Source organism: Serinus canaria, chromosome 7 (assembly GCF_022539315.1).
Source record: "Serinus canaria isolate serCan28SL12 chromosome 7, serCan2020, whole genome shotgun sequence".
In the NCBI taxonomy this organism is placed as follows: Eukaryota; Metazoa; Chordata; class Aves; order Passeriformes; family Fringillidae; genus Serinus; species Serinus canaria.
Window position 1 is genome coordinate 19,269,337 of NC_066321.1, and position 20,088 is coordinate 19,289,424.

Here is a 20,088-nt window from a genome sequence, read left to right on the forward strand (position 1 = left end):
TCTGCATTGCAGGGGGTTTGAACTACATGACCTTGAAAGGTCCCTTCCAACACAACTATCCATGATCCTATGATGTAGATTCACTTCAATTCAGTTATAGTACTGAAAAACTCTAGATGAAATCAAATTTAACAAGAACATTTATTTATTAACAATAAAACATAAATACTGTAAAGTTGTAATTATTGGTAGAATGGTAAAAATCATGAGTGCATGAGCTTTTCAGACTGAAATCTCTACTTCAGATACTTGCCATCAATCTGTGACTTTGTATAACGCATAGCACTTCTTGTTTTGTTCTCTTTTCCTCTGTCTTCCTGATTAATGTCTTTCTTTTCAAATGCTTTTTTCCTTTTTCTCAGGAAACATGAATTTAAACAGGATTGGCATAGATTGTATTGTCTGTGTGGGCGTATTGACTTTTAAAACTCCCAGATTACTAAAAAGAAAAGGGGTAGGGGAGATTGTCAGAACCTGTTCACAGCTAATGATGGATCTTTTCCTGGAGGGGAAGGACTGGTATTTATAGCCTTGTGCCCAGAGGGATGGAGATAAAGCAGGTTGTGTTGCTTTAGTGTTTCTATCAGGAGGCTACAGTTCTAGCCTATAGCAAAATTCACCAAAACAGTTCCAAAACTGGTAACACATTTTACATTTTACAGACTTTCTTTCCTGGAATAGATGTACAGAAGAGGTTAGTAAAATGATTTTCAGGAACCTAAAGTATTAAAGTTATGCTCAAAGATATTTCAAGGATCATTTTAAGACCAGACTTTACTCTTCAGTAAAGTCTTTGAGGTGAGGCTAAACTTTAATAACTTGCTAATGTGTTTGGTAGTATTTGAAACCAATTAATGTATATGATTTTTTGTAATGTAGTTCAAATATGGTACATTGTTACTTTTATTACTAGAAAATAAATTCTAAAAGTTATTTAAGTTTCACTGGACTTTTGGCTAAAATGATAGTCTTGATCTGTGATATTTGGCCCTGCAATTAAATATTTAGGTACTTATTCAGCAAATATGAAAGGAAATTGTAAACTATGTAGTATGAATGCATCTCATTAAATAAATTCATCTTGAGCTATAATTTGCTGAAATTATAGATACTAGAAGGGAGGTATATACTGAATTGCAGCACTTCTTTTTCACATTCTCAAATAATGTCAATATTATTATTTGAGCAAGATGAATAGAATGATTTAATATTATTAATTAGAGGATACTTGAAAGCAGTCTTATCCTGTTGGATCATTGTTCTGTTTGAATGGTATTTTTTCAGCTTTATTATGCACGAGATAATTCAGCTTGAGTGATGACTTCTCCAAACTTAAATCTCAATTATATAAATTACTACGGTACTTTATTTTATACTGATTTAATAGGATGTATTTCTTTACTCATTACTAGTTCACCTGTACTGCACTAGTTCACAGAAAGAACTTTGGTGCCATGGCTAGCATTTAATTCTGACTGATTCCTTTCTCTTACAGACTGAATTATGCAGGTTTGCAGAATTTTCTATGATTCTTATGCTAACACTCATCATTGTGATATAGAATGTCTACCCATAACATTCATTTTAAAAACAAAGCTGTATATCAAATCCTTCTGTGTAGTGTTGTACCACAGGTTTCAGTCATGATTTTCAGTAGGCTGTATCCTACAGTTCATAGTCAAGCTCTCATCAGAGAATAGATAAAAAATTAAAGTGAATGAAGTATTGTCTCTTCATTTTAATTTTTATGTGTATTAACTGTACAGGTCTTGTAGGATACAATGTAATTTTTTTCCTTTTACCTAGTTGCAGTTAAAAAGAGAGATTAAATAAGCTTGAATTTTTAGCCTTTATACTAGTATTCTTGTGGAGTGCATTCACTTAGCTAAGTATTTTATGCCAGATTTATTGCAGTATGGAAGAGTCTTGTTAGATATTGAGGAACTCAAATTTGTGGAAAAAGAAAACGGAGTGGCAGCCACACAGTAAGCTGACTCAATTCATGCTGTAATGATAACATTGTTGTCTGAGACCCTTATTTGTCTGTCACAGGTGTCTAATCAAAGATTTTGAGGAGCGTCCTTCAGTCACCCATCTTCTGGAACATCCATTTATTAAGCAAGTACACGGTAAAGAAATGTCTTTGCAAAAACAGCTGGCTGAGCTCATCCAAGAACAGCAGCAGCTGGGCTCTGTAGCCAAAACAAGGTACTGTACAAGGTACTGTATGTAACAAAATTTATGCTGCAGCCCTCCTTCCCTGCATTTCTACTGGAAGCACAAATTGAAACTTTGAGTGTGAGTTTTACTGTTTCAAATGATCATATTAGTGTGTTGAATGCCAATATTACTAGCAACAAGTACTGCTTGCTCTGTGAATGTAAGAGTTGTATTGTCCCTTTGATACATTTTAAAGCTAGTTTGATCAGCCATAATGCAACTTTCTTAGCCTTTCTTTCACCCACTGAACTCTGTTCTATACTTGTTCTCGTTTGGCTCAATCAGAAAGATGTTGATAATTCCAGAATGTCCTGATTTGTGGAAATAAATGTTGGCACAAAACATTGTATCATACTTTGGTAACAGATCTTTAAAAATACAACTGTGAGCATTCAAGTGACTGCTAGAAGAAGTTAAGAACAGAAAAGTTTGAAGTTTGCTGCTTCAATAAATCCTATTAGTAAGAAGGCTGCTCAGTACTGAAAGTAGTTGTTATACCTATAGTTTAATAGTAACTTCTATTTTTCCATTCAGCCCAGTAATTAATTTTAAAATGTACCTAAAAAACAATTCATGTTTAGTGGCAGAAGTGGCATCTTTTGAGGCTGACTGTAAATGTATCTTAGTTTAGTTGTTGTCCAGAGGGTGGCAGAATTTCACTGTTTCAAAAGGGAATGAAATGCAAATGAACATACTGCCCAAAGTTCAGCAATCATTCTGAATATAAAATAATATGAAATTCGAGAGTTAGATAAGCTGTGGCCCATTATTATAAATAACCACCTATTAATGTTGATGAAGTAAATTAGATGCTATGATTCAAAAGTCATAAACATGTATATACTTACATGCCAGAAATCTCTGTTGCTGAAATGCTAAAGGCCCAAACAAAATGTACAAGTTAAAATAAGGGAATTGTTGCTAAAAATAGTTTCAAGGTGAAGCTGACTTGTATGGGTGGTGAGTTTTTGTTTGGTTGGTTTGGTGGGGTGTGTGTGTTTGTTCTTGTTGGTTTCTTTGTTTGTTTTCTGGGAAAACATACCTGGAAATGCTCACTGTGGGTGGGAGTTATGCCTGCATTACAGTAGAAGTTACTGCTTTATCTAGTTTCCTAAGATTCCTTCCCCATATAGCACCTCACAGATCACATTGCCTACAGCTATGGTGTGGCTGGCCCAAGAGGTATAAGAATTTTTCCATATGTTGACCTGATTGCACATATAGACAGAGTGAGAAGATCCTTGTGCTAAGAGAAGCTCTGAAATGGATTTGTCATGTTATTCCAATACATTATGCTGGGATTGAGCTCCATAATGTGGAGTGACAAAGAACCAAGAGCACGACAGCATTTCTTTCCTCGAGCCTTTTCATGTATTAACTGGGTATGCTGTGACAGACAAGCTACTGCACCTTGGACATGACTGGGCTGTTAGAAGGATTTTGCTTCCCAGCACCCTAGTATGAATCAGTGCTCATCTAAGGAAGTTTAACTCCTTGTCTGTCCTGTCACTGCCTAACCCAGTTTAAATACTTTATTTTCAAACAAAAATCTTTCTGATTGTTTTAGCATTATACTGTGGTATCCTTACTTCTTCTGTGAAGCACCAGCCCACTATGATGGGGTTGAGATCATGCTCAGTGAGGACAAAATCTACTTATTGTTTACCTCTGAAATCTATAACATATTGTTCAGTATGATATTCTAAAGATTTTAAGCTTGATCAAATTGGTACAAATGTATTGAGATAGCAAAAGTACATCCCTGCAAAATATTAAGTCTGTGGGCCAGGCAGTTAATGCTGGACTAGAAACATAAGATTATTACAAAAGAGCCAACCACTAAGAGCATCTAATTAGAATTTTCCCAAGAGGATTGACATAGCCTCATAACAGTAAAAAACTTGGCTCTGTAATAGGGCTATTGTACCCTCTAGAAAAATTTTTACCCATTAAAAGCCTTTAAAACCTCTGTAACACATCTACAACATAATTTTCAATACAAAAATTGACATGCAGAAGAACATATGACCAGATGGTACTGTAAAATATTTACTGGCATTCATTTGTAATGATCTGTAGAAGTCATATGAATGTAGAGTCACCACTTCAAAGTAAATAAGGCCAATTCAAATCCATGTTAGGAAAAACTTTCCTATTACAATGTTGAATATAGTGCATGTTTTTTCTGTTTGTTGATGTGCCCATGACAGGCATGATGAAATGTACATTAATTGCCGCGGCTGCTGTGTCGAAAGCACTCCCCTCCCGTCCGAGCAGGGGGGGGAAGGCGGCCGTGGCTAGCTCGGAGCACAGCAGCAGCTAGCAGCTAAGGGGGCACTACCCAGATCCGTCAGGGACCTCCGGGCTGCGCCTTCCTCGGCAGGACAGCAGCAACAGTATCGAAAAGAAGCGGCAAGGCGGAGAAGCCGAGAGAAAAGAGGGTCTTGACACGCCCGGTGTAGCCCAGTGGTTTTAATGTATCATTCCTCCACCGGTCCAGGCGGGAAAAGACGAGACAAAAGGGGGAGAAGCAGTATATAAAGGCGTGTACAATAACCAATCGGGAGAAACTGAGGAGGGGAATTCAACATGACTGACAGGGGTGGCAACAAGTGGTACACGAACGAAGGAGGGGCTCAGGGCACCTGCCCAATCACCCCCTGTGGAAGGGAGAAGTTTCTGGAAGGATGGGGGGGTTTCAGGAGATGAACGGGGCTCTGGAGGAGGGGAAAGGGGCAGTTGCCAGGGAAACGGGGGTGGAGACAAGGGCTTGGCAGCGAGCCCAGACAGGGAGGATACCATTCGAGGGAAAGGGGGAACCAGGACTGAACCATCGAACTGGGTATAGGGGTGTAACTGGGGGAAAGCATCACAAAACAATACAAAACAGGGAAGATAACTCAATTGGGAACTGAACACACACCACAACAATTAATTTCCTGATGTTCAGAAATAAAGTAAAACAGACACCCATTTTTAGGAGTAGAGCAACACTACAAATCAGTCATTTAAAAGATAAGTAAGAGAACGAAAATTTCCAGAGACTGGTAAATCATCAGTGTGCTTGTGTTAACAGCATTTCTTCTTTGAGGGAGCCCAAGGACTCACTGGTGATGACAGCTGATCAGGAGGTGTTTTGTCTCATATGCAAGTCTTCCAGGATGGTGCTTTGGATTTGAGTCTTTTGATTCTGTACTGACTCAGCCCCTGTGTGGTTTTAAATAGGATTCTCTTTCCAGTGGAGCCCTGCCAGTTTTGCCTATTTTGGTACATCACTTTAGCTCATTGTGCCTGAGAGCGAGCCTGCAGACTTGAAAGTCACTACTAATGACTTAGAGCATGTGAAGGAGAGACATGGAGAGCTGATCTAGCAATGCACTGCTAGTGAAAAGGAGAGAACTGACTTCTTTCATTTTCCCTCAGCTCCCAGGAACAAACTCATGATGCTGTTTTTATTGCAGCTTCAGGGATTGTCAGTGAGAGAAAAAAACTAAGCCAGCAGAAACACAACTTTCTACTCTGTGCTGAAGTGAAGGAGGGAATGCTTCACATGGCCAGGAATAAACAGGAGAGTGGTAGAAAGAAACAGGCTGGCCCCTTTTGGTAGGACCATTTGGGTTGGCCTCTGGAGTCACTGAAACATCACCTTATTTTAGTTTCTTTCATTCTTCTTTTGTCAGCTTTGTGTGCAGTACAGCTAGGCTTAACTTCAGTACATTTCTTCAGACCTCTGAACTGAAGGGGCTCTTTATTGACCTTGAGCTCAAAGAAGTCTGTTAACACACTTTTGTTGCTATCATCATTTTGTTGCTGATGGACATACTGTTGTTACTTTTCCATGAAGCAACTTACTAGAGAATTTTATATTCTGATTTCCTTTAGGTTAAAAATTAATAATAAAAAGAAAATGTTTATGCTGGTAAAAGACCGCTTTTAAAAATAACATTAACAATTTATCCTGCCTTTTTACTGAAAAAAATACTCTTTGAAACTTTTCCACTAGTTCTGGTTTTCCCTAAATTATTTTCATTGGTGTGGTGCAGATGTCTTCAATCCTTATGCAAATAAGTGTTTAGAGAAAACCCAGCTGGAATACCCCTCTTTCCACACTTGTAAGGAGGAAGAAGATTCTTTTTTTCATCTGTTGGCATCTTTTACACTGAAATTCTTGTGTTTTGGCAGTTCAGCATTAGCTCTCCTCTCCTGCATGGCCTGTGTCTTATACTCTCATGAGGAAAAACTTGGTGAGAAAGTCTAATGTCACAGCTGTGTAAAGATGAGCTCTGGGTATTATCTTTCTTATCCATATCCCTTTTATAAGCTATCAGTTAACTGTATTTGTTTTCTAACAATACCAAAGCATAATTGCTAGTTAGCATCAATGCACTTTCCATTTACAGCTTTGGCATACTAACAATTATATGAAGTTTAATTCTAAGAAATTTATTCAGTGTTAAGTAGTCCATTAGTTCTATTTTTACAGAAGTTCTTCAATCCTTGAAAAATAAAGGTTAGTGCATCAGAATGTTGCTTCACATGTATTCATTCCAGGCATGCAGAATTTTTCTTCCCCATCTATTCTAAAGTCAAATACAGAATTCTTTTTTAACACATGGATACTGATTTCTAGGTCATTGTGGGAGTCACAGCAGTCTTATTTCTATTAATATGTAGCTGCCTCTAGACAGGAAGCATTTGTTAAAATCAGAGAGGATTCTTCCACAGGATCTCACTCAGTTTTTTCCTGTTTTTCCTTCTCTTTTTTTATGTTCCTGCTTCTGTATTCACACAAATACTGTAAGATGGTTGTTCAGATAGTGTCCTTATGCACAGAAACATTGTGAGAACAAGAAATACCATTCATTCCTAAAGACTCATACCTCATGTAGTACTGAATTGGAGAATGGAGGAAAAAAAAAGGATTTTAAGTTACAGCAAGGTGTGCCAACAGAACAAGCAAACATTAGTCAGGAATGGTAAGCAGAACTATAAAAACGTTTTTGTTACAAAAATAATAATGGAGTGTTGATAAACTCAGTGTTTCTGAGTGTGATTAATAATGTATTCTCTAGGTAAAAAAGGGTACACAAGTCAATCTTACCATAAACTTGCTGTACTTCAGGGATAGGTTCCTCAAATGAAGATTCATATGATTGCCTGTCATTGAAAAACCAAGAATGTTTAGGCACCTCCTGAATTTAATACAAAAACATAGTAGAGGTTTGTGTTCTGTTCCTCATTCTCACTCTGATGTGCTGTGTAATCTCTGTTCTATCACTTGCCCTCAATATTTCTCTGTTCCTTTCACTTATGAAATACTATTAATAGTTTTACTTAGTGTATCATACCTATGGCGAAGAGATAGCAGTTTGCTGAGGTAAGAACTTTGTCTTGTTCTATAAAGCCATACTGTACTGTACTGTTAGGTCACTGTAAATCTGGTAATGAGGAGAAACATGTACAATGCCTGGAGCCATTTTTATTTTCGTTATTCCTGCCCTAGAGCCTGGGGAATCCTTTGGGAAGGGTCTAAGCAAAGATATGTTACAAGTTATGGCTATTATTCATTCTCATTTAACAGTAAACATTTTATTTGTGGAGATTATATTGTTGTTAAATAATGTTTGAGTGTGTTTGATAATCCATTAAGGGAGGTTATGAGAGAGCTGCTCACTTCCCAAATACACCTTTTGATCTCTTGAACTTATTAGTGTGGTTGGTTGCTTTTTTGATTCACGGTACAAGAGATTCCAACATACAGCCTGCTTAAGGAGAAAGTCAGAAGAGATTTAGTGTGTTTCCTAATATTGCTAAATTTTAAGTGACTCTTTGTGCTGTCTACACTGGCAAAATGCACTGCAAAAAGTGGGTATATTCTCTGGTGTTTGCTTATAAACATCAAATATTTTCCCCATATTTTTGTCCTTGTCAGGACTTTATCTCAAGCTGGCAAAGCTAGCAGCTGTTTCAGAGTTGAAAAAATTGAAAAACAGATGTAAAAACTTTCAAAGCCTTTTAAGCTAGGAATGATACCAAGTTCCATAAATAATGTTTAAAAATACAACAGAGCTTGTCATGGAGACATTTAAAAGGGAAGCTCATTTGGAACCCTGGTATTCTGTCTGTTGTCCCAGCTCTTCCTTGCATAAATTATGATGATAAAATCTTGTGTCCTTTAGGAAAACTTTCTCCAAAGAAAGTAAACTTTCCTTTTTATTCCATAAAAAACAAAACAAAAATTGTTTCATGGCTTGTGAGTAGAACTAATGGAAAACTAGAATTTTAAGTCTTTAACTGAAGGCCTTGAAAAGTACTGACCATCAGCAAAAGGGAATGAAATTAAAATGTTCTGATTTTTTCTTTTCCCATTTGAATGTACCACAATTAAGACATTATCTACTTGCGCTCAGTCTTAAAATAACAGATTGCTCTATCCAGAATAGCATGTAGGAGAAAATCTAAAAGAGAAATGTCAAAACAGCACATGAGATGGAGAAATTCAAGTGTAGAAACAGATCTATTAGCTGCCTTTTTACTGTGGTGGGGAAGCAGAACATAAGGGAGGGAAATACCTGATTAAAAGTTAAGAATTGGAAACAGGGAGGAGTGTTCACAGATTGCACTCTAAAAATTTTGCTCTTGGCAATATTCTTTGAAGCTGTCTTTCAAAATATTAGATATTGTGGGTTTCTGTGTGGCATTTGGCTGTTCCTTCAGAGAAGATAATGTGGAGTACCTGTATTAATTGCAGCAGATAAATCTATATTAATTTTGAAGTAACCAAAATATTTAATAATCATCAGTTGACATCTACATTTATTTTCTAGCTCTGTCCATCAGTTGTCACTGGAGGTGAAGCTGAGAAAAAACAGGGTCTTCTGTATTTCCTCAATAACCTAATGTTATTAATCTCACTCCCAATGTAAAAGTTATATAATGATTTGGTATTTGAATGTTAATGTTGATCAAGCATTGAATAGTTTGGATTTTATGGTTCAAAGTGGCAGCTTCCCAGTTATCAGTAGGTTTGAAGATGCCAGCTACAGACATGGCTCATTCTTCTCTCGGATGGTTTCCTACAGAATAGGTATCTTATGCTCCTGTCTGTAAATAGGCTTCTTCATAGGACTCAGAAAAGATCTACCAACCTCTGGTTTCAGTTTTTAAAGGAATGAAAAAGCTTCAACACTTGCATGAATATGGTTTTAAACAAGTTTAAGGTAGACTATTAATAAGGAGTTCAGAGATTGCAGGTTTGGATGATGCTGGCTCAGTGTGCTACTGCTGGTCACCATTTAGAGGTTTGTGTCTGTAATGGGGAGCAGACACTTGTGAAACCTTGCATTTTGAAGGATAAAAAGCAAATCTGTACATCGAGAAGAATCAAACTTGAAGAAGCCTGAGGAAAAAATAGAAAAGGAAAAAAAAGAAAAGAGCATTTAATGTTTGAGAAGGGCAGGAATGTTCAGGAATGTTCTAATACCTTGTCAGATATTAGAATGATAGTGCCATGTCTTGGCAGCCTTCCCCTTCTCGTGAACCAGCTGGATTGCAGCAGCAGTCCATCCAAGGAAGTAATTCTTACTACAGATATCAAGCTTCTCTGCCAGCTCACATTTCGGTTTGAAAGCAATTAACAGCAAGGAACTTGATTGCATCCAGCCAGTAATTTTCTTTGGACTCAGAGATAATAAAAGAAACAGAACAAAAAATAGTTCTCTGATGACACAATGTAATTTAAGGCAATTCTTCCAGCCTTCTTCTCTATGAATATTAGGCAAATGAGTTTAAAACTTCTTTTTCTCCCTTTTAATATTTTTTTTTTAATCTCAAAGCTCCTGTGGCCCCCAAAAGTGATCCTGTTCTGAGTATAGTGCATGTGTTTTTACTGGAGGTTATAAAATACAGCTGTAGCATTTATATTGTAATTAAGACTCTGTCGGTGTCTCTATTATGACCTTGCTTCAGCAAATTACTTCAGGCTGAAACTTGATGTAAAGGAACAAAATTAAGTCTTTGCAATGCATGGGAAATAGTCTGTGTATCTCTGTGTGGCAGTATCATACTCTCCCCTTTTTTCTTTCTCATTGTGTATTTTTCTTGTAATTCTCAGGAATTAATTTTAAAATTCGCCATAATCTAAAGAAGACCAAATACAGAAACCATTCTACCTTTGTGAATCCTAGAAACAAACACACAAACAGTAAACATAAATGCTTAACTGCACCAAGAGGCCAAAGTAAAGGCCAGTTGGAAGGCCCTAAAGATATTAGGGGTGGAGGAGAGTGATTAGAGAAGAAACTTCCCAATGAAGGCAAAAATTCTTGATCTGTGTTGCTTTGTTGCTCAGATTGGACCTCACCAGCAAAATTACTTTTTGATCTAGAAGTCAGTGTGGTCCATCTAGCTTTTCTTTGCCCATCCCTTGATAGCAGGATATAGGAGTGTATAGCTATTTACAGTGCACTTCTACTACTATAACTGGTTACTTTGTTTCAAACTATACCTTTACCACCAGTAGAACAAATGAATTCTTCCTGCCTTTTCATGAAATGGTTCTCTCAAGGGAGAAATACCTCTTGCCTTTTGTTCCTCCTACAAAATCCAAGAAAACTGTTCCTTCCAGCTACTTCTGCATGATAAAATGGTAACAGGAAGGTGCTTCAGAGCATAGAGCTTTTTTCAACAGACAGTGCTCATCACTAGACTTCTGGAATCAGTTTAATGCTGCTCTTCAGGTCTCTTCTGACCCAAACCATCCTGTGATGTTCTAATAAAGTTAGGTACCTTGAGTGACTGGCCCTTTGCACCCTTTATGGCACTTGTTTTGTTTTGCATCTTGCAGGGATGGCTTCAGAAAATTACTGGAAACTTAGGGAAGATAACATGAAATCTTTGATTTGCCTTTTGCTTAGAGTTTGTACTTTTTATATGTTACCAGAAAGGAAACGTAATTGAAAAAATGGCTGATAATTCTACTTTTTATACAATAAATATACTGATAGTTATTTCCCCAATTAAGAGTGTTTCCATCTGTTTTTTAAGAATTTTTAATGTATGTATTAAAAGCAGATTGTATTTCTGATGTAAAACTGTGGAAATAATTAAAGGTTACTGTCTGGTTTTTTCCTTCCTACTCTGTCAATGCACTGGAGGACATAGGGTCAGTAGAAAACTGATGAGGCCAGCAGGAGATTGGAAGCTAATGTGATGTTATGCTCCTAATATCCTCTTCTTAATCAGGTACTTAGGAAAATGAATTAAGTGCTGGAAAATATTTGCACAAAGGTATATATGTTTTACTTACAGTTAATACAGACCAGTTTCCTTATTTATTTACATAGGCTTAAAAGGAACCCTTTCCAAGAAAAAAAAATTGATTCTTTTATCACTTAAGGTGAACAAACAGCAGGAGTTTAATACACAATCAGATAACGGATTAGGTTACAAAGCCATTCTTCAATTAGACATGCTTAGGTTTGAATGTGCCCTCTTCCCCCTCCTCCTTGCACCTCTGGTAGACGTGTCCCTACTTGCGGCTTGTTGCAATTCAGTATTTTGGCTATGATGTTTTGCTCCACGAAGAAAAAGCTTCACAGATGAGTTCTGTTAGCTAAAATGTCTAGCCGTTGTTTTGTTAGTTACATCTTCATGAAGAAAAGCAGCTGTTAAAATGTTTCCTTTGTTTGTAGACCGAGGGGTGCTCCCATCTCTAAATTATTTATATTACTTACAGCATTATTTTTCTATGCAGTAAAATAAGAGCTTGAATTCTGGTTTGACGAAAACAACACTTAAAAACCCTAGTAGTACATAATGCATTCTTACTCCTTTGAGGATATGGCTTGTCAGCAAAGTGTAATATCTTTGCATATAGTGACTCAAAAAAAAAGAAAAGGCCAGAAAGAACCCACAACCCAATACCCAATCAAAGACTAAAAAAGGGAAGATTTAATTGAATGGAATTTTCAACAAATTCAAATAGTCTCCATGCTGCCCACGGGAAATAATACCATTATAACAATTTTTCTTTCAGAGCTTCTTGTCTTTTTGTGTCCTTCTTTCATTGCTTCATATGTACAACATAAAGCAAACTACCATCTGTGGGAATGTAGTGGGACTGTCAGCAAAACCTGCTGTCTTCCCACTGTTTTATTTCCTAGCTGACAAAACAGTTTGTATGGTTTTATTTAGTTTCAATTCAAATAAACCATTATAATTTTCTAAAACTCGTTGGGTAGCCAATTGGAATTGAGGAAAATGAATAAAAATAGACAGAAAAGTATGATCATCTGATGTGATTCACAGTTGTCAGGGAAGCTGTATTCATGGCTAACACTCTTCTCCTTCCTCTGTATTAAAGGCTTTCCTTACAATATTTTTTCTGATGATGTAATAGCTCTTGGATATGAAAACATTCTCTTTACTGAATGAAAGCTGATTAGCTTGAAATATGGAAGCATACATAAAGGAGGGAAATGCAAATGCCTCAATGTTTATTTTTTAAAAAGGATTCCAATAGCATATGAAGATATTATTAAGGAAACCTGCTACATCTTCATATTAACTTTGAACATTATGGATAAACAAGTGTTTCCTGCCAAGTTATGGTGCTGCTCTGTTACTGCTTGGTATAATATTTAGCTTTGTTTTGGGATGCTTGTTCATGTGGCTCTTACTTTCTACATGGCAACCAATGCAAAAACAATCTGTCAAGGACTGTCATTGAGGATCAATGCTAAATGTTACTCAGCAGGATGCAGACTGTATCTCGGTGGGTGTCCTTCTACTATGCTTTGATTATGTTTGTTGTAAAGAAAAGCATAGTTGTGCTTACAGCATTCATATTTCACACCCTCTGTGAAGACACGTTACAGCCTCTTAATTTGTTCCCGTTTCAACGTGATGTGTTGTTTAAAAACATATACATCACTTTTTCAAAGATTCCTTCAGTGTAATCTGATTATAAAGGGGTTATGTGACAGTTTGTCTCTGCTGCTTGTTGTGTGGCTTAAATCTCTGGGCACAAGCCGACTGAACATCCATGCAATTTAGAGTCTGATGGCAGCTGTGGTTCAAAAACGTTGTTTTGGGCCTCATCTAGGGTCATCTGAGGAGGCACTTTGGCATACATCAAGGTAACAGTAGGATTTTCTCCTACTTACTGCTTCCTATATCTTTAGATGACAGTACTATGGCTGGGCACGTGGGGGTAGCATTTAATTAAACTGAGTGGTACTTTATTAACTTAGAGCAGAGAGGGAAGGGAAAAGAGGAAGAATTTTTTTACTTTACTGAGTGTGAGTGAGGAATAGTAAGTCTGTAAGCAGTAAATCTTTGCTGAACATTGATAAATAGATAGGGTTATATATTGTGAAAGAGACAACTGACAGTACACCGGACAGCAAGCTGATCTATTGCTTTTATAAAAGGATACCACAAGCAAAATTCCACATTTCAGAGAGCATATCTGTGTTTGTGCATGACAAAAACATTCACCCAGGACATCCCTTTTCATCTCAGTGTTTGCTGTCTCTAATACACTTTCATAACACTGCTGCTCTGCTAACAACTTCCAGGCATGAAAGAATACACACCAGAAGACCCTACCATGTGGACAGAGCTGACAAGTTCTCTCTAGATGACGATCTGGTAAATCTAGAAGTTCTCAATGAGGTACTGTACCTGTAGCAGCTTCTGCACCTCACATTCTTGCCTATTTCTGCTGTTTGGCATCTCTTAGCAGAATGAGAATATTTCCTTCTTGCAATCTTTTGTCCCTTCAAGACAAAAGAATGCTCTCATGACTGATCTGCTGCCCTCACTTTGTTAATTTATATAGTTGCATAAAAACAGTAGCAATGAATACCATAATGTGGAAAAGCCTAATTATGAATTAAGCTTAATTATGATGCTAGTTTAAATTATTTTTGTGAGTTTCCTAAAATGCAAAGTTTAGTCATGAAGATGTAGTTTCAAGTGGTTTTTTCCTCAAATAATTGATTCATGTAGGATAACATATTATCTACTGTTTCTGGCTAAAAAAAATGACAAAACTATCCATTTCATATTTCACTGTATCAGCTATTTGCAGAGTATCTCTAAATTTTTGTGTTGATAATCCTTAAATTACATGCCAGCAAGAAAAAAGCATAATACTAAATTGTGCTATTGCCCTGTTTAAACAGTTTTACCACTACTTAAAATTTAATCCTTGAAAAATTATTATCCTTGAAAAATTATTATCCTTGTTTATGGCCAAATGAAAAAAAATTTAATGGACATGCACTATGAAATGCAGCAATAATGTGTTACCACCATTTTTCTTCAGAAGATTTATTTCTCAGACTGATATAAGAAAATATTCTAATTTCCAATTAGGAGTTCCCATTTAACTTAGTTTTATGACATTAGCAAGAATTTTGAAAACATTTTATTTTGTGGGTTTGGCATTTAAAATATAATTAGAAACACTTACAATCAGTATTTCTTTAACAATGTTCTCAGTATATTTACAAAACTCTTCCTAAGTGGGGAAATACTCTATAACTATCAAACTTTCTGTGATCTTCTCAGGATACCATTATCCATCAGCTGCAGAAGCGTTATGCTGACTTACAGATTTATACTTATGTTGGAGACATTTTAATAGCCTTGAACCCCTTCCAGAACCTCAGCATTTATTCTCCCCAGGTAAGAGAAATTTCATGCTGAAGATGGAAGTTGCTTTACATTTCATATTAACACTACTAGCTAAAATACTTAAGTGATGCTGGAAGATTAGACCTCAGCCTTTTCTTTTTCTAGAACAATGTGGCTAAAAATTTGTTTTGTTTTGTTTGTTAAATTTGGTTTAATTTGATTTTATTCATTTCTTGGAGGCACAAATTCCACATGAGGGACAGAGATTACCCCAGGCACAGCTGTGCCTCTTGCCTAGCATTTAGGGCTTTCTTCTTGGAAACAGAAGATGGTGATATGAACTTCCTCATGCTGAGGTTTTTGCTTGCTGAAGAGTTGCTCTGACTGAAGCTTCTTATATGTCCTGTGCCATCAGCTCTGCCTTAAAAGAAGCAAATTAATCAAATGCTGTAAGCATAAAGGCCAGTTTAATTCCCTACATATATGAAGAGAGGTGGAGCTAGAAATAACTTAGTCTCCATGGTTGCCAAAATCAGGGCTTCAGATAGGGGGCCAGAATTCGGATTCTCTCTAAGTTTTTTTTGTATGAACTGGTTATTTCCTTGATTAAAGGCTTGTGTTTGAAATTCTTTTCCTTGTGATACAGCTCTCTTCATTGTCTTGTGTGGGAAACATCAGAGTGCATTCTAGGTGCTGTAATTTGTGTTCTGGAAATTGGGCAGTACCAAGGATTACCACTCCTGTTCCAGGTGATTCAGTGGAAATTCTGTGGTATAACAGGCAACTCCTTTCTGTTGAACAGATGATAGTCACAGTCTTCTTCTCAGTTCTTAGTTATGTAGCTAAGTTGTGTATTTTGACTATTGTATTTCTTTGAATTTAGTTCTCCAAGCTTTACCATGGTGTGAAGCGTTCATCAAATCCCCCCCACATATTTGCCTCTGCAGATGCTGCCTACCAAAGCATGGTTACATTCAGCAAGGATCAGGTAAGGATCTGTTCATTTTGGTTTAAGTTTTGTATTAATTATACTGCCACTGTGCTACAGGGCTGCCAATAATGTTCTGTTAAGCTGTATTTTGGGAATTTTTTTCTTTAGGCCTTTTATTCCTAAATCAGCAAAACCAGAGTAGAAATCTGGTCAGATTTGGGAGTTCTGAAGAGGAGACAGTGATATGAAAGGGACTCAAAGGTCAAATAAAATGATGGAGGTACCTGATCAATATAGTTTCCTGAACACCTGTGAAGTCCTGGCTCTTGACTCCAACAGCAAATTATTGCTGCACATTCTGATTCTAGGTCTGTCTTGACTTAGGTATTTCAATAATTTACACTTGTGTTAAATAGAGGGTTCTCAATGCCATAACAGATTATCAGAGTTTGAACCACTTTTCTGCTGCAAAAAGACACTAAGTCACAGAAAATTGGAACCAGTAGTAAATGTTTTAGTAAAATACATTAAGTATGGTTTGTTATAAATGTAATAAGGACACAAATCCAATTATATAGGAATCATTTTAATGAGAGTAAAATACCATGTTGTAGAAGATTTTACTACATTCTTAAGATTATAACTTTCATACTCTTTATTATGTGATGTGTTATGTGTACAAGAATATTGAAGGCTGATAATTATTTTTGTTTATAAAATCCTCCTGATTTTACCCTGCAATTCCCACAATAATTAATAGAAAATGTGCTCTTAAAGTCACAAAACCAGAATAAAGTAATAAAAAGCCTGAAATGAGAAAATGCTAAGAAAATAAGACAAATAAAAGGGACATTGAAGAGAAATAAAACAGGAATTTTACTGTTATGTGAAAGTACACTGGCCTAGGAGATGGTTAATACTTCTTTAATGACTTACATGTTCTTTGGTGGAGGTATTAAAGAAAACAAGTACTCATGTTAGGGTAACTTTCTGATTAGGTAGTGTAATCTATTTGGTACCTATTTCCTAGAGGAAAAATAACTGACAGGAAGCAAATAAATGAGCTGCAAAGATCATATTGCATACATTACATAGAGTTGGTCCTTGTATCTACTGTCAGACACCACAAGGTACCACCAGGTAACTGCTGCAGCTTTCAAACCTTTTCATAAAGCTCAGTTCTATATGAAGGGGCATTGCATCAAGTATTTTAGGACCTTGTATCTTTTCCTAGCAAAGAATATTGTGTATACACAGTATCATGCAAATAGTTTTTGGATGTTTGCATAAAAACCTGTGAATTTATGCAACTGCTCAGTGTTAACATTTTAATTATATGTCAGTTGATAATGTGCCTTAAGTAGAATAGTATTTGTACTAGTGGTCTGTAGAATACATGGGGAAAAAAGGGTAAATAATAAATGTTGTTAGAATTCAAACTTTCCATGATCTGCGTTCCTCAGTGTTCAGGTGGGAACTGGTTTTCAACTTCCATTTTGCCCATGAAGCATAACAGCAGAGAGAAGGAAAGTGATGTAGACCATTCTAGGTAGCCTCTTGAGTCTGGAAGCCTTTTGAAGAGCCTATGAAATGCTGAGTGTTTTAAGGATTGCTGACACACGAAGAAGGTGGATATGTCCTCCCAGAATCACCCAGTGAAAAGTTGCACATTTTTCTGAAATGTTTAGGTGCTAGTTTGCTGTTCTGGCTTGAATATCAGCATCATCTACAGAATAGCCTCTCTACACAGGACCTATTATTTAAGATTATTTTTCAGAAGAAGCTTTTGGTCAGTATGTCAAAAACAGCTGTACCCTGTGATTCATGTTAATTCACGTGAAGTCAATGCAGTGAGCTCAGACATGGTAACTTGTTTATGTGTTCTAGCCCTTCAAAATTCAGTCACTGCTTCACACATGCACCTTGGGATCAGGCATTGCAGGATGCATTTTAGTAATCTAGAGAATAAAATGCTACACTGAGCCTTTGCTGATCTCTCCTTTCAGAAGGGAGTTGGCCCTTAAAGTATTGCATAGTTTTGATACTAAACATGAAATAACAGGTAGGACTAGTAATAGCAGAAAACAACCATATGGTGAACTATGCACTTAAATATTTTGTTTTGTGTGTTCAGTGCATTATCATCAGTGGAGAAAGTGGTGCTGGAAAGACAGAAAGTGCCCATCTGATCGTCCAGCATTTGACCTTCTTGGGAAAGGTATTTCCTAGCCAATTATGTAAAATTATGAAGAAATCCTCCCAACCATACTCCAGTGTTCACTTTGCTTCATCTTTAATACTTAAAGCTGTTCATGTCAATTGTCACATGTGATTTAGGGACATAGTAATCATGCATGTGAGAGTATTGAATTAAGATGCAAGAGTGTGACTCACACCAAGTCAGTCAATAGTTTTTTAAAGAGAAGGTGCCAGATTCTGACTGTTCAGTACCTGTAGGTATGTACAGTGCTTATCACATATAACATTATTTATACAGTAAAGAATGAAAAATATTATTGTGGCTCTAATCTTAGAAGCTCTTACACATTTAAATGTTATGAGCAATGCTATTAATATGAAATAATTGGAAAATTAACCATGTCAGCCTAACCCTAAGTGGGCATCTTTAGTCCACTGTGCTTTTGGTACTCTTAACTAATTATAAAACATGTCCAAGGTGGAACAATTGCACAGAAAGAAGAATCTATGTTTCGCTACCTGTGGGAGATTTTATCAGTTTTTTGGACCTCTTGTTGTATAAATAGAAAGGTTAGCACAGTATCTAATTCCATACAAGCATAAGAAAAGGATTCTTTGCTTTTGGAGCAAGATTTAGATTGGGATAAGCATTATATTCTTTTAATTATCCTTCTGATTTGTATCCCTTCTGTCAAGGCCAATAACCGTGCTTTGCGTGAGAAAATTCTCCAAGTGAATCCTCTGGTTGAAGCATTTGGAAATGCCTGCACTGCCATCAATGACAACTCAAGTCGCTTTGGAAAATATCTGGAAATGATGTTTACACCTACAGGAGCTGTAATGGGGGCAAAGATTTCTGAGTATCTACTTGAAAAATCAAGGGTCATAAAACAGGCTGTGTAGGTATATTAATTGTCTGTCCTATAGCATTTATGTAGTGTTTGAATTTATTTAATTCTCAAAAATTCTGTGGTTTAGATACTTCTCTGTCTTCTGCTAAAATAAAAATCCTTTGTACCAGTGCTATGACAACAAGAATAGTCCTGTTCTTTTGGAGTTGAAGCCAGAGTCACTTAATTCTTTGGGCTAATGTTGTGTTCAATGGGTTTTCTGTGTTTCACAGCTGCTAATCCTACACTATTAAAACAAGGGGGAGATTTGCTACCTTGCTTCAGTGAGCTCATTATAAGAACTACTTTTACATTTGTTGTACAAGATGCCACAAAAATAAAGACAGGTGCTTTAAAAGGATACTTTTTCTTTTCCAGGGGAGAAAAAAATTTCCATATATTTTATTATATTTATGCTGGCCTTTATCATCAGAAGAAACTTTCTGAATATAGACTTCCTGATAAAAAGCCCCCTAGGTAACTATTGCTCACTTGTTTTAACTGCTCATTGTAATTAGCTATTGATCAGCAGTTGCTTTCAGAATGATGCCCTCAAATCTCTCTTAATCCTTCTCCATTCCTTAAGGATCTTTTTTAATCCTCCCAAGGTGGGAGGAAGATGGACACTAAGGCATTATATTATTTGCATTTGTTTGAGAAGTTGAACTATTAAAACAGAAGGAGGACGAACCAAGCTCATTATGTAGATATTTTGTCATACTTTCAGATGTAGACAACCCTCCTTATCATTTCTTACTGTAATGTTTCAGGTTCAGGAAGAACCCAGAATAGGCTTTGGAGGTTTTTAATTGATGTTTGTACTTTGAGTGCATCTGGCCTGTACTGGGTGAGGGGATGTGTGTGAAATGTTGCTAACATTATTAGACATTACCAAAGAATAATGCAGATGTTAATGCAACAGAAACAAAAACTTATGAATTAGCATCAAACTATATAATTGAAAGTTATTCAGATAAATGTTCTTTCCGGTTACTGAGGTACTTGCATTTAAGTCACTGGAGCTTGTATTGACATATGTGGTTGTGTGATTCCTTCTTTCTCCCACTCTGTTTAGATACATTGATAATGAAACTGGAAGAGTAATGCATGATATTGTTACTAAAGATTCCTATGGAAGACAATTTGAAGCAATTCAGCATTGTTTTAGAATTATAGGATTTACTGATGAGGTAAGAGATTCAGATG

The 20,088-nt window shown here is 36.4% G+C and overlaps 1 protein-coding gene across 1 annotated transcript in view; it reads left to right on the forward strand.

Moving 5' to 3' along the window:
- The window catches only part of MYO3B (myosin IIIB), a 173,754-nt gene that overhangs the window by 63,515 nt on the left and 90,151 nt on the right, over window positions 1-20,088 (forward strand). Inside the window, exons 10-17 of the mRNA XM_030241751.2 lie at window positions 2,053-2,208; window positions 13,800-13,896; window positions 14,797-14,913; window positions 15,746-15,850; window positions 17,928-18,011; window positions 18,689-18,891; window positions 19,261-19,359; window positions 19,958-20,072. Of these exons, the coding sequence (XP_030097611.2) occupies window positions 2,053-2,208; window positions 13,800-13,896; window positions 14,797-14,913; window positions 15,746-15,850; window positions 17,928-18,011; window positions 18,689-18,891; window positions 19,261-19,359; window positions 19,958-20,072 (976 nt within the window). The remainder of the gene's footprint in view (window positions 1-2,052; window positions 2,209-13,799; window positions 13,897-14,796; window positions 14,914-15,745; window positions 15,851-17,927; window positions 18,012-18,688; window positions 18,892-19,260; window positions 19,360-19,957; window positions 20,073-20,088) is intronic.